Here is a 13,744-nt window from a genome sequence, read left to right on the forward strand (position 1 = left end):
ATTTGGGTTGAACTTTAAGATTAGGCCAACAGATGGAGCCGGTAATTGCGCAGCAATGCGCATTACTTAATTTGCCTTTATCCACTAAAATACGCTTCGGAATTTCTTTGACTTAAAATATGACGCCAAATTTTTCGAACAAATCACTCCACGTTTGGTAAACCAGGCGAAGTAGATAGTTGCCTCTAACTATTGCAAAACGCCTAGTCTGTATATAAATCCTTCTGCTTTCGATACAGAGAAACTCCAGCGACCCCACATATCCCAGGAGGTATTATTTCGATCACGTAACAGGTAAATGCCGAGCGTTCCACTTTACCGGAATTTTGGCCCATGGAAACAATTTTCCCACTATGGAGGCTTGCATTGCCACCTGTTTATATGTCCCTGACATCGAGGTTATCGACATGGATGCACCCACAACGAACGTTCTGCCAAAAGTTGCTCAGGATTCAGGATTTGGTGCCGACAATTTAAAGACCTCTTCTGTAAGGAATGTGGTGATTTCGTCAACCGATATCAAGACGTCTGATATTTTCGTAACAGGTACGTCGTTACTTGACGATACAAACCTTCACTATTTTATGTGTGACTCTTAATCACAATTTGATGCTCGCATTCAGAACGCACTTATGTGTAGCGTTTCCTCCAGTAGCTGGACATGCGACAAGGACTTCACTGAGCTGGGTCAGCTAGAACGCATGGCACTCAGAATGGCACGAGTTTGGACAGAACAAAAAAATAACAAAACCAATGCTGGCCAGCTGCAATAGAACTCAGCAAAATAATGAAATAGAAAAAGTACCATTTTGAGTTGGTCAAGCTAAGCTAAATATGAGCGAAGTAGTCGATATTTTGTTAAAAAAAATGGGCAAAATAAGAGTTAGGTTTTTGACGGTAGGTTGCGTTATAGACATCATGCGGAAGTGGCACGAAACGTTTCTCATGCTATGATCGCCTAATGCTTTTGAAACGAAAGCTGTCATTGAAAGACTCGGTTTGTCAGTACATTTTTTCAAGTCCTTTACGTTGATATCCCCTATGATCATTGAATCTACGATCCAATGATACTATAGGACTTACCTTGCTCCAAACTAGTTACACAAACACTATTTGGAGCCAGAAGTTCAGTTTTTTAGGTTGTTTCTTCATGGAGGAAAATGGCGATGGCGGCAACCTTCAGAGCTAAACTTCGCTTCATAAAATTTCTGATCACCACTGATGAAAAAGAGATCAATTGTAATGGCTAGCAGTTTTAAAGTTTGCGGATTCCTGTGAAAGGCGTTCCTCGTTGGTGCTCACTCATCAGTCTCTGTCACATCTATCGCAAGGACACTGTCCCCAGTACTTTACTAGCATGAACATCGCATTATTTCGAATCGATGTTAAATAAGCTACTTGATTTGATCGCTGGAGCGACCAGCTGAGCGTTAGCGTATATGTATCCTCTTAGCAACAATATAAACTATTAGTGTTCTCTTTTGTTAACAACAAAACCACTTGGTAAATCAGAAGGCGAGAAAGAGATACTAATAAAACCTGTTTTGAGGTCGTGAGGTTACAACAACTACGTGCACCTTAATCAAATACAATACAATACCAAAAATAGAGAGTTTCAAACGAAGTACTTATCGTTCTGAGTGTGAATTGTAGTAGATCCACCGAGTTCGTTTGGGTGCAGGTAGCCGTGTTTCTTTTGGCAGATTTCCTGCTACACGATCCTCGTTGTCCGCAGTTTTTGGTGCTTGAGCCGGTCTGTGTTCCGACGCGCGAGTGATGTGCGTGTGTATTTGATTGTGTTCTGTCCTTACATATAGGTCGTTGCAATGAATGGAACATGAAAACAATGTGAAACCACCTGGTGTCGTTCAAAAGGTCATGGAACGGGATTTGACATATTGTCGTACTCATGTCATGATTTTGACGAGTGACTGAGACAGACGAAATGGAAGGGGGGTAGTAGGTGCCGGTGGGAAATTGATTAGAGGAGTAATTAAGCAGAAAGGTAAGCGTTACAAAACCACCCGTTTGGGTGATTGCAAAAGGCCTCAGTCAAGTTAGCCGATCCAAACACCGAAAAAACCCCGATTTTCGTTGGAACAACTCACTAACTAGTTTTGAATGTTTAAATCCCGAAAAGTTCAAGTACAACAAGACGAGCGGTTAGCCAACCGTAATTTCGACTTGATGACGTTTGGATTCCAAATTCTTTTCAGACGTTTTTAGCTATAACAAAGTAACATAGAAAATATACTCCTGGTCTTAGTGCTAACCTATTTTTCCAGTCGTTGAAACAGGGTGAATTTTGTTGTTGACTGTATCACCATTTATTACCCACCCATGAAATAAACCGTTCTTTTCACTGTTTCAAGAAACTCCATTCATTCCATATTCGTACCGTCTGTGTAGAACACAAGTCACTTTGCATAATGAGCATAACTGATATGGGAGCAAAAAATCTAGTGGAGCAAACAATCTGCGAACCCGAGGATATTATTCATGAACTGGGACACAGATTCCGACCAGTTCGCACAAATAGTGAACGTGGGGATGAGGTTGACGGTTACTGCGAACAGACCCTTGTTCCTATCTGCCTGACTGAGCCAAGGCGTGTGTTTGGGACTATCATGGATCCGCTGATGCACACGATCGGACGTGTGTTTCGGACGCAAGCTGAATGCGAAGGGATATGTCTCAACCGCCGACGGGTCCGAAGAAGTGCTACCCACTTGGAGGATCTGGTGGAAGGCAAAGAAGAACTGGAGAAAATTGTGGACGGTTTATTAAAGGAGAGCGGGTACGATTCAGGTAAGATATGTGCAGAGTCCCTTTCCGGATAATTAGCCTATACCATTTTGACATGAATCCGCACGGAACTATCAACTTCCTTGTGATGTTTACGCACTGAAAAGCTGTTTTAATCTAGGAGTTCAAAGTAATAATAAAAGCCAAACAGAGCTATCAATTCATGACAAGCAGGCACAAGAAACCAATCAGAAATGCTAAAATGAACGCGACGTCTTGATTATGGGCTCCGAAGCACTAGAGTTTAAGCTACTTGTAGACAAAAACTGCCGAAACTGCTGAAACAGTTGAGATATTTTCAGGGCGCGCCTAGACAAGAAAAAGCACATGTGCAGAGAGTGACGCATCCCCAATGTCACCATCGGTTCAACACGTCCTGAAAATAGGTGAGTTGGCGGCTCTCACCAAACGGCTTAGCAACACACGACCAGCGTATTGGGCCTGAGGCTGTTCACGACCGGAACACCACCATTGGCTGTACGGAACGAACAAGTGAACGACCATATTTGGCCAATTAGTCATCCTATATATTTACGCAGACGCTCTGTATGTTTTGTCCTGGCAATACAGCCGTGTCCCCAGTTCTCTGTCTTCTCCGTATCGCGTAGTCTTGCAGGCTCAGTGCAAGCGTAACCCATAGACGGCCACCCAGTCACCGCAAGATACAACAGATATGCATCATACAGACCCGTGTTTAAACCAATGAAGAAACACCGCACAGTGGTTCCATCCCTGAATAAACCACTAGCAGCCTGCATCCTGCATATCTTGATCAAGACTACAACTAGAATCCCTTGTGAATACAAGCTATGCGTTTCGCTGATAATCCACGAATAGTAGATTAACAGTGTAGGAGGATCTATATTGAAAATAACATCTCCGATGGTTTTAGTACGGGGCCTATTGACTATTAGGCACCTCAGGTAACAGTTGGAACTAATCACTTGCAATCACTCAGAGATCGGAAAAAAACTGAAAGCAGTCTCACAAGCTTCCTCCACTTGTCAACTGTGTCTTTGCTTTGGCGCATTAGATGACGTGCTCATTTGCTGGATGCATTGAGATAATGTGAGCCACTGTACACTCCCTACACTGGATTCTAACTTTGTACATGAATCAATATTCCACCATGGCATAGGAGTAAGCAGGGCTGGTTGGGAATGGCACCACCCTGATCGGACGAAAGCTGATAAGAGGAAGTAGCTATGGCTTACAAAGTTAGTTTTTAACATTATTCCGAAGGCATCGTTTCGAATTGTGATCAATCTTCGTGCATGACAGTAGCGGACTACTATTTACGTTTTGAACGAGATCAATTCATCACAGAGCTGCGCAAACTTTGCCTCGGGTTTTACTTAGCCACAACTGGTGCCATGAAGTTATCAAAGCCAGGTGTATTCATCTGTAATTCGTATTGTCATTTACATGTCAGTTGTCCGTCAACCGAGGGGGTTATTATCCTGCAGGAGATTCACCCAACTCGCTGAATTTAACGCTATTACAATGAACTCTGACACCGCTGTGAACCACCTGGTGCGTGTGTTGCTCGTCGCAGACAAATGCAACCGATTCATGATGTTCTGGGATATTCGGAATGGGCCGAAAGACAGCCGGTACCGGACTGGATCATTGTGTAGCTGATTATAGGTTTGATAGGCTTGAGAGACGCCGGATGTCCAATCTACTGGGACAGTTACAGTATCGGTCAGTGCGTCTATGGAGATCACTGCTGCAGTACCAGGAATCAACAGTTTAAGAAAACCGATAGGAAGAAATCGGAACAAGACGGCAAAATAAAGTGGATTACATCATAGTCTAATCAGTTCCGGAAAATGAAAATTGCTTGTTACAATATGGCATGAAACACTACTCATAAGGTCGCTGAAAACCCTTCGACAGTCCACGTCCATATGAGTACCGTGTCACGCCTGTATTGCAGTACTGGCTTATCGCACCTCGAAACGTGAAGTGATCTGTCGAAGCACATTCAGCTGAAGAAAACCGTAAACGAGAGAGTCAGTTGGGATTTAGCTGGGTCTTTCGTAAAACAACAAACTGGCGGGCAAATGAGTGCATTTCGCCAACTGACTATGCTTGCTTAATGCGGACAGCCTTGACTACGCTGCGCACGTGGTGAGCTCTACAACAGTAGACAACACAAATCACTTTGGTTATTTAGTCCAGGGACGAGACTTTCGGAATCACATTGGCCAGCGATAACACGACATTGGGTTTAGTTGAGCAAACTCTGAGAAACTTCAGAAAAGGCTGGATTCTCACTAGAGCTCCATATCAGTAGCATAGTTATTACCTGCTCAGGTTTGTCAGCAAAAGTACACAGGAAATCGCATAAAAGCGGTGAATGTGCTTTTACATCTTCTATAGAGGAAAATGTCAGTAGCTCAGGTAGCGTAGATTGTCGTTGGCTTGTTCGCTGAGCTGGCCAATTTGATTGCAAACGTTTCATCACCAATCGAGGTGACATCATCAGTGCGTTATTGGGGAGCGTAGTAGTGCGTAGCGGTGGGGCACAACTATTAACCCACCGCTACGCACCACTACGTCCCCCAATAACGCACTGATTATGTCACCTCGATTGGTGATGGAACGTTTGCAATCAAAGTGCTTTTACATATCCAGGAAGCTGAAAGTATATAGTGAGAACCACATAGGTGATACCCAAGCGCCATAAGACCCTCAAGAGTTTGCCCTCATGAGATGTGTTGAACGATACATACTGGCCATTTTGGCTCACTCCTCATTTTGAGATTGTGTTGCAAGATGAAAAACGTTATCATTTTTATCTTATGCACACTTCGTACTCAGTGGTTCACTTTAGTCTTCAAGCTCTGAAATCTTGTCTAATTATCTCTCCACTTGCCTTTCAGACAGCACATCTCAGCAGACTGTTCGAAACGGATGTTCACCTGAAAAATCAATGGCAGAACAAGTCGATCAGTAAGTGCACCGAACCCACGCCATTCCTTCTTCAATTCGGTCTGGCTGACTTCCTGCGTGCAGAAAACGAACATGCGCATAAGCAAAGTGTACAGTACTGGTACATCCCCCAAAATAGCTTATTATTAATTGCACTTAGATGTCCTTTGTTGCTTCGATCGGACGGCGAACCGAACAATCAGGTTGACAGGGCCCTGGGACAACTACAGTCACAAAGTATTCTGGACTGAACAGCAAATGACACGTTTTTCCTATAAATTTTGTCACCCAGTGCGTTTAAAGAACGCAAGAAAACGATTGTCCTGTATTGGGACCATTTTAGTTCATCAGCTTTATAAAAGAGTTAGAAGGCAAATATTTTAACGGATATGGTTTACAGGCAGTTTATTATTACATTTCAAGGATAGATAGGCAAGCTATTCCCTAGACTGAACATGAACGATAGCTAGCGAGAGTTAATTCTGAGTAATTTTCATCTGTATTAGTGTATTTAATTTTATTTCATTGAAGTGAATTGGTCGTATCTGATAACCTGCTTCAAAATAACGTCAAAATGAACCCTGTGTTAAAGATGGTGTGTACTAATAGGAGCGAGGATACCTACTGTTCAAATTATATCAGAAAACACGTAGGTAAGGTCACGGATGTATCGTGTACAGACGGCCAAACAGATCCGCCTTGTTACTGATAGGCAAACAACTGAGTCATCACACCTCGCTGATGATCGATGGCAGACACGCACTCGTACAAACCACCGGTACGCATCCAATCAGCCACTAGAGTCACATGCCAAACCGGCGGTGTATGCCGAACGGACAGCCGCACGCGCGAACCCTCTGACACATGAAAACGACTACTACTGCTCCTAACCGCTGGATCTAGTCTACTCAAGCCTTAAGTCAATTGCTGATTGGCTTAGGCACCTTTACGAATCTGCAGCTTGCTTGCTTCAATCCGGAGTCCATCTGTGCTGTCGGCTAAGTCAATTCTGATTGGCTTAGGCACCTTTACGAATCTGCAGCTTGCTTGCTTCAATCCGGAGTCCATCTGTGCTGTCGGCTCAGGTGTTTGTTCCGCACATAAACGATGCTTCCTAGTTCTGATATGGTTTAAATGACGGCGCATTATCTTCTTGAATTCCAACATGTCGATGAGTCTACGGTTTGTCGACGTCACACATCCACGCACCATCTGACGGCTGACGTTTGACGTAAACCAGGTCGCCACTTCGTGCAAGGTTGGGCGTGTTTATCAGCGCTTTGCTTCAAGGAGGACTGCCGTTGTTCGCCCTAAACCGCCAAGTCCGGCCATAGTAGATCCAGACTTGTTCGAAGTCTTTGTCCCATTAGCAACTCACATGGCGCCTGGCCTGTAGTAATATGCGACGTAGGTCCGGACTGCAGTAAAAGCATGTTTAGTCTTGTTTGTAAAGGACCTGGGTTTTGTTTCATCAATCCATAATTCACCGTTGCCACCGTGCGTCCAGCCAGGCTGTTAATAGCGGGTTAAAACATGTTCTATCCCGTCGGTTTTCAAAAACAGTTGAAATTCCACACTGATGAATACCGTGACGTTATCGGAAGCACTCGTCCCAGGTACATCGTGAGATGCAAAAGTGTTGCGAACTGTGGATGTAATCGACGTAGTTCGGGCGGGCACCGCTACTGTCCACCTAAAACGGGTCGACAATCACAAGCATCATATAACCATCAACAGGCTACAACAGGGCCACACTACGTGCATGCGTCTCCGCGGTCGTAACGGCCACTTTCATGGTGATATGGGCGTTGCAGTAGGCAAAACCCTATTTTTCTGAAATGCATTACAATTTTACACCATCATTTCCACATTATGATTGGTACCAGGCCACCAGATATCCAGGCGGCTACTACTATATCGCATACATTTGCGGTATGTTCATCAGTGGGAGTTTCAAAAACCTACCCTATTTTCCTCCGCGGGACACGCTGCACTGATTGGTGCTTTGTCCATAGACCGTCATACTTTGCACACGCATATGTTTGAGGGATAAACGCCAAAATACAAACCTTTCTCAGGCCTTAACTGCCGAACTGTTTCACAAAGCGGCTTGGATATCTGGAAGGAATTAACCAGAGACAATGTTCCACATTAAATGAGTTGGTAAATACTCATGTTTTAAAAACATTGTGTCCTGACAAGAGTAGTTGCCGTTATGTGAAAGAACTAAAGCCAAACCTCTAAGACCGCACGACGTGCTAGTTTAAGGTGGAACGTAGAAGCTAGCTGAAATCAAGCGATGTCCCTAATATCCACTATACTGCTCCCTATCTGTCCAAGACCAAATGTAAAATGATGGAAGAGATATTATTCTATTTTTGTCACAGTGTGAACTAGGCTGCGTTACAGTACTTCACCTAGATTCACTATGTGTCTGAGCTTAATATGACTGGCAAGGGTCGTGGGCCGCTAGCTTGATTGACACGCTATACCCTTCAAATTTTGGTTTTTCGTACCGAATTTGGCAAGCGCATTCTCTCGGTTACGCATACTACCGGCTTTAGAACAGCATTCTATTCCGTCTTGGATCATTCTACCTGAACAGAGTAAACTGCGATTCGTCTGTTAGGTGCATAGTATGTGCTGTTTACTGAATTTCAAGGGATGCAACTCATTTGGTGCAGTAGGTCTCTCTCGAAACGGATTTAAACTTGCTTTGCGTTATAACATCAGCCTTTTTCCTAGAACATCTGATTATCCGTATTTTTCCGGACCCACTGATCTCGAGCGCGATCAGTTTTGCGTAATCTTATGTTCATGTTACCCTGATTGCCCTGAAGTTAGGCTTTAAAATAGATGGATTCCTTGGAAACTGGTACTACTCCAACAGAGTGAAAAACATGGTTAGCTGGCCAACAGACAGATGTTCCAATGTAGATTGTTGGAAAAGTAACTGACATACCTGTTGTAACAACCAGCCCAGTTCGGAAAATTTTGTAATGGAAATTCTGAGCATTTTCACTAAACTGGCAGATGCCCTGGTATTCATTAAACACCATAAAATAGATTTGTTACAGCAAACGTTCAAGCTCTCTTGTGCAACCCAGGCAACCGGTTGACATTTCATATTCTATTCCATACGCTAAATAGCGGTGCACCGAAGTATAACCGATTAGATTGGGGTAAGTTTGCGGAGGACCCGAAGTGATCAGCTTAGTGATGACATCCTGAGTATAACCACGTGGATCTGGCCACTTCACCCACGGATTGACCAGACGCAAGCAAATATTCACCGCCAGGTTTGGCAGTTGCCAAACTATGTCAAAGGAACGGACTAGTTTCCTGAGGTACTTAGTAAAAGATGTCCACGTTTTCCGCCCTTTCATCGGCACTCACTTATACAAACTTATACAAACAACTTGGTTCAAAATACCGCGATCAACCTTAAATACCTTTGTTATATGAATCTAAAGGATAGTGCGAATGGGGATTTCACATCCCCGGCTCTTTGGTTATGTAAATGTTTGGGAGCGACGGAGAAGTCACCGTTTCAGATAGTGGAAATCGCGAATAATTCCAGTGTAGATGTAATGAAGGACGTAAAACTGACAAGCGTGTATGTGTGTGTGGGGGGGGGGGGGGGGGTCGGCCAAAAAAACCCGAGGCTGTAAGCGGTTATCATCGATCATCGATCATCATCATCATCGTCATCAGCATCATCATCATCATCATCATTCGTCATCAGCATCATCATCATTCATCATCATATCATTATCAGGGACAGCAACATCAGCATTGATACTGATGCTTCACTGTGTGATGCTATATCTCCCTTGTTCTGTTTATCGTCTCTTTTGTCGTCATGAGAAACGTAGATAACCCTGTCCCACACATATCTGGAACCACGAGCAAATAATAGGATGGAACTGACCTTATCGAAGTTGTCTTTGCAGCGCAGCTTTACGTTTCCTTCAATGGTAGTGATCTCTCCAATTCCCGTCGGCAAGAAAAAAAAAGCAAAGCTTTAATGACGCCCTACTTATCACATTAACTCGTTTGACAGGATGAACTGAGTTTTGGTATGTCCAGTTGATTGCTTTATTCGTAGCATATTGTTTCATTTGTGAACATTCATCGACAGTTGAAGGCCACATTAGAGTCTGCTTCAACAAATAGCATTTTAGGCATCTTTTAAACACTGACTGCCCAAAGATGTAGATGATGTAGACAGAAATTTACAATCCCATTTCTTATGCTTTAAACATGTAGTTTTTGTTAGGGTTAGTAAATATTAACGAGACCATTTTGCGCAACGTATCGATTACTCTCGCGACACTTCCGTTTCTCACCATATATTTTCATATCATCAGTAATGGTAAACACTAGGGGGGCTATGATCGGATTTTACGGCGGCTGTCTAAATAACCAGCCACAATAATAACTGTCTCCAGGGTTCAACAGATTCTCCAGAACATTTGCCTTCCGGCGACCATCAGACACTCATACATTTTATAGGACTGGACCACGTAGGGGTTAATAAGTAATATATACGACATGCCGTCGTGTAAAAGTACTACAATAATCAATATAAGGTGACAGTTTCGTCATTTACTTGTAGGTTGTCTGTGCTAAGTATCTACATCTGTTTAACAGCAGAGCAGATTCAAGGAAGAATGAATGAGCACCTTACGACGTTTAGGAAGTACATTGAACTGCTCACTAGGCTTCACTTCTTACCAATATTCTATCCGTGGATTCAGATTCGGCTTACCACTTTAGCCGATATAATGAGACTTCATAATTTTTTCTGCAGTCTCGCTTTATCAGCGGCCATTCACCCCAGCAGCCTTTCAGATCCAAACAACATCAGCTGAGTTGAATCACTTTGATTCCACCGTCTACATCAGACCAACAGCTGCTCCAAAATGGAGTATCACAATATTGCTTTTGAACATTTCCATGGGCGCATTTTAATCCCGTCCGTACTAGTTACAACCCTACTGAAAAAAGGTTAGTCACTGAGTCACAAATCTTTGAAATTAAAACTTTCACTTGGTCAATGGACTGCAATGCATGACAGACATGAGTGCATATCATCGAATAAACAGTCCGTTCGGTTGAACATTTAGCAACGAAAATGTACCGGTCTATAGTAAAATCGGGAGGATATTTTCGGATAAATGAATCAGAGTGTGCTTCGGTGAGATTCGATGAGAGGATTTGCATTTTTCAGATACAGTGAACCAGTGTTACTTGATAAATGGAAGAGCTATTAGCTTGTGTTGGCCGACCACACAACCATCAGGGTGTCTGGTTCTTATTGATGCAAACCCTGCCTCGCTATTGCCTAATTGTGCATATATATACTTGGCTCGCAAATAAAACGAGTCGACATGCTTTTAGTTGAACGTTAAGAATAACTACGTTTTGTTCGCATAGAGTGTTGTTTTGCAAACGAAGGACTGGCGATACCAACTTTCATGTCTCTGCACACGCACACATTCGTAAAAGTCACTCAAACTGGCCAAAAATTATGAAAAAAGTAAGCTTCTCGCAAGCAGTGTTTGAAATGAATGCTTCCGATCTTTTCGGATCTTCCTTCTTGCTCGTATTTCCCACGTTAGTGTATCTTAACCTTAGTTTGCCTTATTATGCTAATACTGTGAGAGGTATGAAGAACATGAGTAGAATGTTTTCGTTCCAATCGATTTCTGTGTAGACCATCATCCGGCGTCCTGCCTGGCTACCCTGATTACGCACGACATATGTGAGTGTATTTTCACTTTCCACCCACCACCACCGCCCACCAATGTCGGCTTGTGGAATGGAAAGTGGCTCCCACACTTTGAAGTGACCTTCATTACCCACCCCTCGAAAACTGAGAACGATTTCCCTCCTACATCTGTGAATTGACCTTCATTTCCCACCCCTCGAAAACTGAGAACGATTTCCCCAAAATTTATTAGCCATCTCCTTCTCTCTGAGGAACATGGGTTGCTTTAGCGGTCCATAGATCTTGCCAGCCTGTGTGACGATGGACGAATCCAACGGAACAGTAATCAGAGCTTGAGTGCTTTCTCCACATTCCATCATAACGATCTCGAGAACGAATTTAATCAAAGTACAAGTGTCCTGTATACAGAATCGTTGTGAAATAAATCCTAGCTACTGGGTGGGAAACTTACACTTCTCAAAGAAAACACTAGAGTTAACAACCTGAACCTGGGGTGTTTGTAACGGTATGTAACAACGCCAGAATTTCTGTCTGAATAGGAAGTAATACTGCGAACCACATAGAGGTGGTTTGTTAATATTATAACATAAATCTCCAAGGCCCACCCACTTCCACACTCCAAGCCTTTACTCAAGAAAGACTATCTGAAGTAAGTCAAGATACCTCAAACTGATCGTTGTTGAAACTTGGATTAGGGTTCAAGTGTTTTTTCTGGACATGACTTAAGAGGCTTTCAGGTATGTTGCAAAACCGTCCCCAGTGGTAAATATGCTATTGCTTCCAGGAGATATTGCTTTGTAAAAAATTGCTCTCTCGTTCTGCATTGGGCGAGTTATGTGAAGATGTTTCTTCAATTCTGGGGACATTGTACTCGGTCAAACTGTCCGAGTAGATCAATTCCTTTTTGACGCATGTTTGTACTAGGCTGTCATCCTCCCTATTTACTACACTGAGCTTCCTCTTCACTGTTCACGTTCCTTTTACGTTCATAATAGGATCGGGCTAGTTGTCTTTTTTCTATTAAAGTTCTATTATATAGATCTGAACATCGAGTATTAAGAAGCATCTGAAGTAAATTCTCACAAATACAATTCTTTTGAGGGCATTCTGTGAATATTCCTCAGGGTGGAGGGCAACTCGTGGTTTTTATGCTCGCACCATGAAAATTCTGCAGCAGCCACAAAATATCTTCAACTGCCTCTTGTCTACCTCGTTTGGATGGTCACCAAAATCTCTGATGTCCATGAATATCAAGAATTAGGAGCTTCCAGCAAGAGAAACGAAAAAGTAAAATGTGGGGATAAGTAAGCCGTAGGAGTAATAGTCAACCCGGCAACGACTCAACTTGTTTAACTGTAAGGGTTGACATCTGATCTTCAACTGGGTTGTACTCTTTTATCCCGTGTTAAAAATTGCCTAAAGAACTCATCATCATGTGTCAACAGTTGACAGTTTGATACAAAGAGTCGTACATGTTCACATGAGTCGTGGTTAGTTTCGCATTCCACCCCAGAAAAATTGCTACAACCACTGAAATTGAGAGAAGAAATTTTCTGCTTATAAGTCTAAGTAAGCGTTTGTAAACCATATTTATCTAGCCTTTGAGGGTCACATGATTGTGGCTGGCGTTGTGGTCGTGTGCTGTTCGTTGGCAGGTCCCTGTAAACCTTTTCCCGAGTGGACATTTTTTTCGGATTCTATCCGAATAGACGTGGTTGACAGCATTTTCGTTTTTGACAAGCACTGGTATGATGCAAGGTATGCTGCATCACATGAGATAGACAGTATGGATTGGATTGATGACAGTGTCATCCAGGACTGGTAGAGGAACATAAATGTCAGCTTTGTAACAAAGAATTTATAAGTGAATTGGAAGCGGACAGTGACTAGTGACGCCCTAAGAACCTTTCGAACTGCCGAAATGTCTTGGGGAGTTCGCTTGTATATCCGGATTCTGAAGAAGCATGCTGCCTAAACAGAGAGGAAGATCCTGTCTAGCAAATATGTACACACGTGTCTGGTGCAAAACTCATAATAATATAAGTTCCCAGCTGATCACCTTTTGTGTTGAGCCATCCTAGCTACTGCTGCATCATCGAGGACATATACTTAAAATAGTTGATTCGTTTTTCTTTTTGAAATCTGCTTTGAAGGCAAGATCTGAGAATGGGACTTTAAACTTGAAGGCAATTCTCTTGTTTTGTCCATATACAAGTATAAACCAGTGCACAAGTTATACATTCTAAGTGTACCGTCTGAGTCTCAAAT

The 13,744-nt window shown here is 42.9% G+C and overlaps 1 protein-coding gene across 1 annotated transcript in view; it reads left to right on the forward strand.

Moving 5' to 3' along the window:
- Nucleotides 1-13,744, forward strand: part of T265_01912 (hypothetical protein) — a gene marked incomplete at both ends in the record, with an annotated part of 84,180 nt that overhangs the window by 63,998 nt on the left and 6,438 nt on the right. Inside the window, 3 exons of the mRNA XM_009166038.1 lie at nt 240-546; nt 2,410-2,808; nt 5,694-5,763. Coding sequence (XP_009164302.1) covers nt 240-546; nt 2,410-2,808; nt 5,694-5,763 — 776 coding nt within the window. The remainder of the gene's footprint in view (nt 1-239; nt 547-2,409; nt 2,809-5,693; nt 5,764-13,744) is intronic.

This window comes from Opisthorchis viverrini (genome assembly GCF_000715545.1).
Source record: "Opisthorchis viverrini unplaced genomic scaffold opera_v5_21, whole genome shotgun sequence".
Classification (NCBI taxonomy): Eukaryota; Metazoa; Platyhelminthes; class Trematoda; order Opisthorchiida; family Opisthorchiidae; genus Opisthorchis; species Opisthorchis viverrini.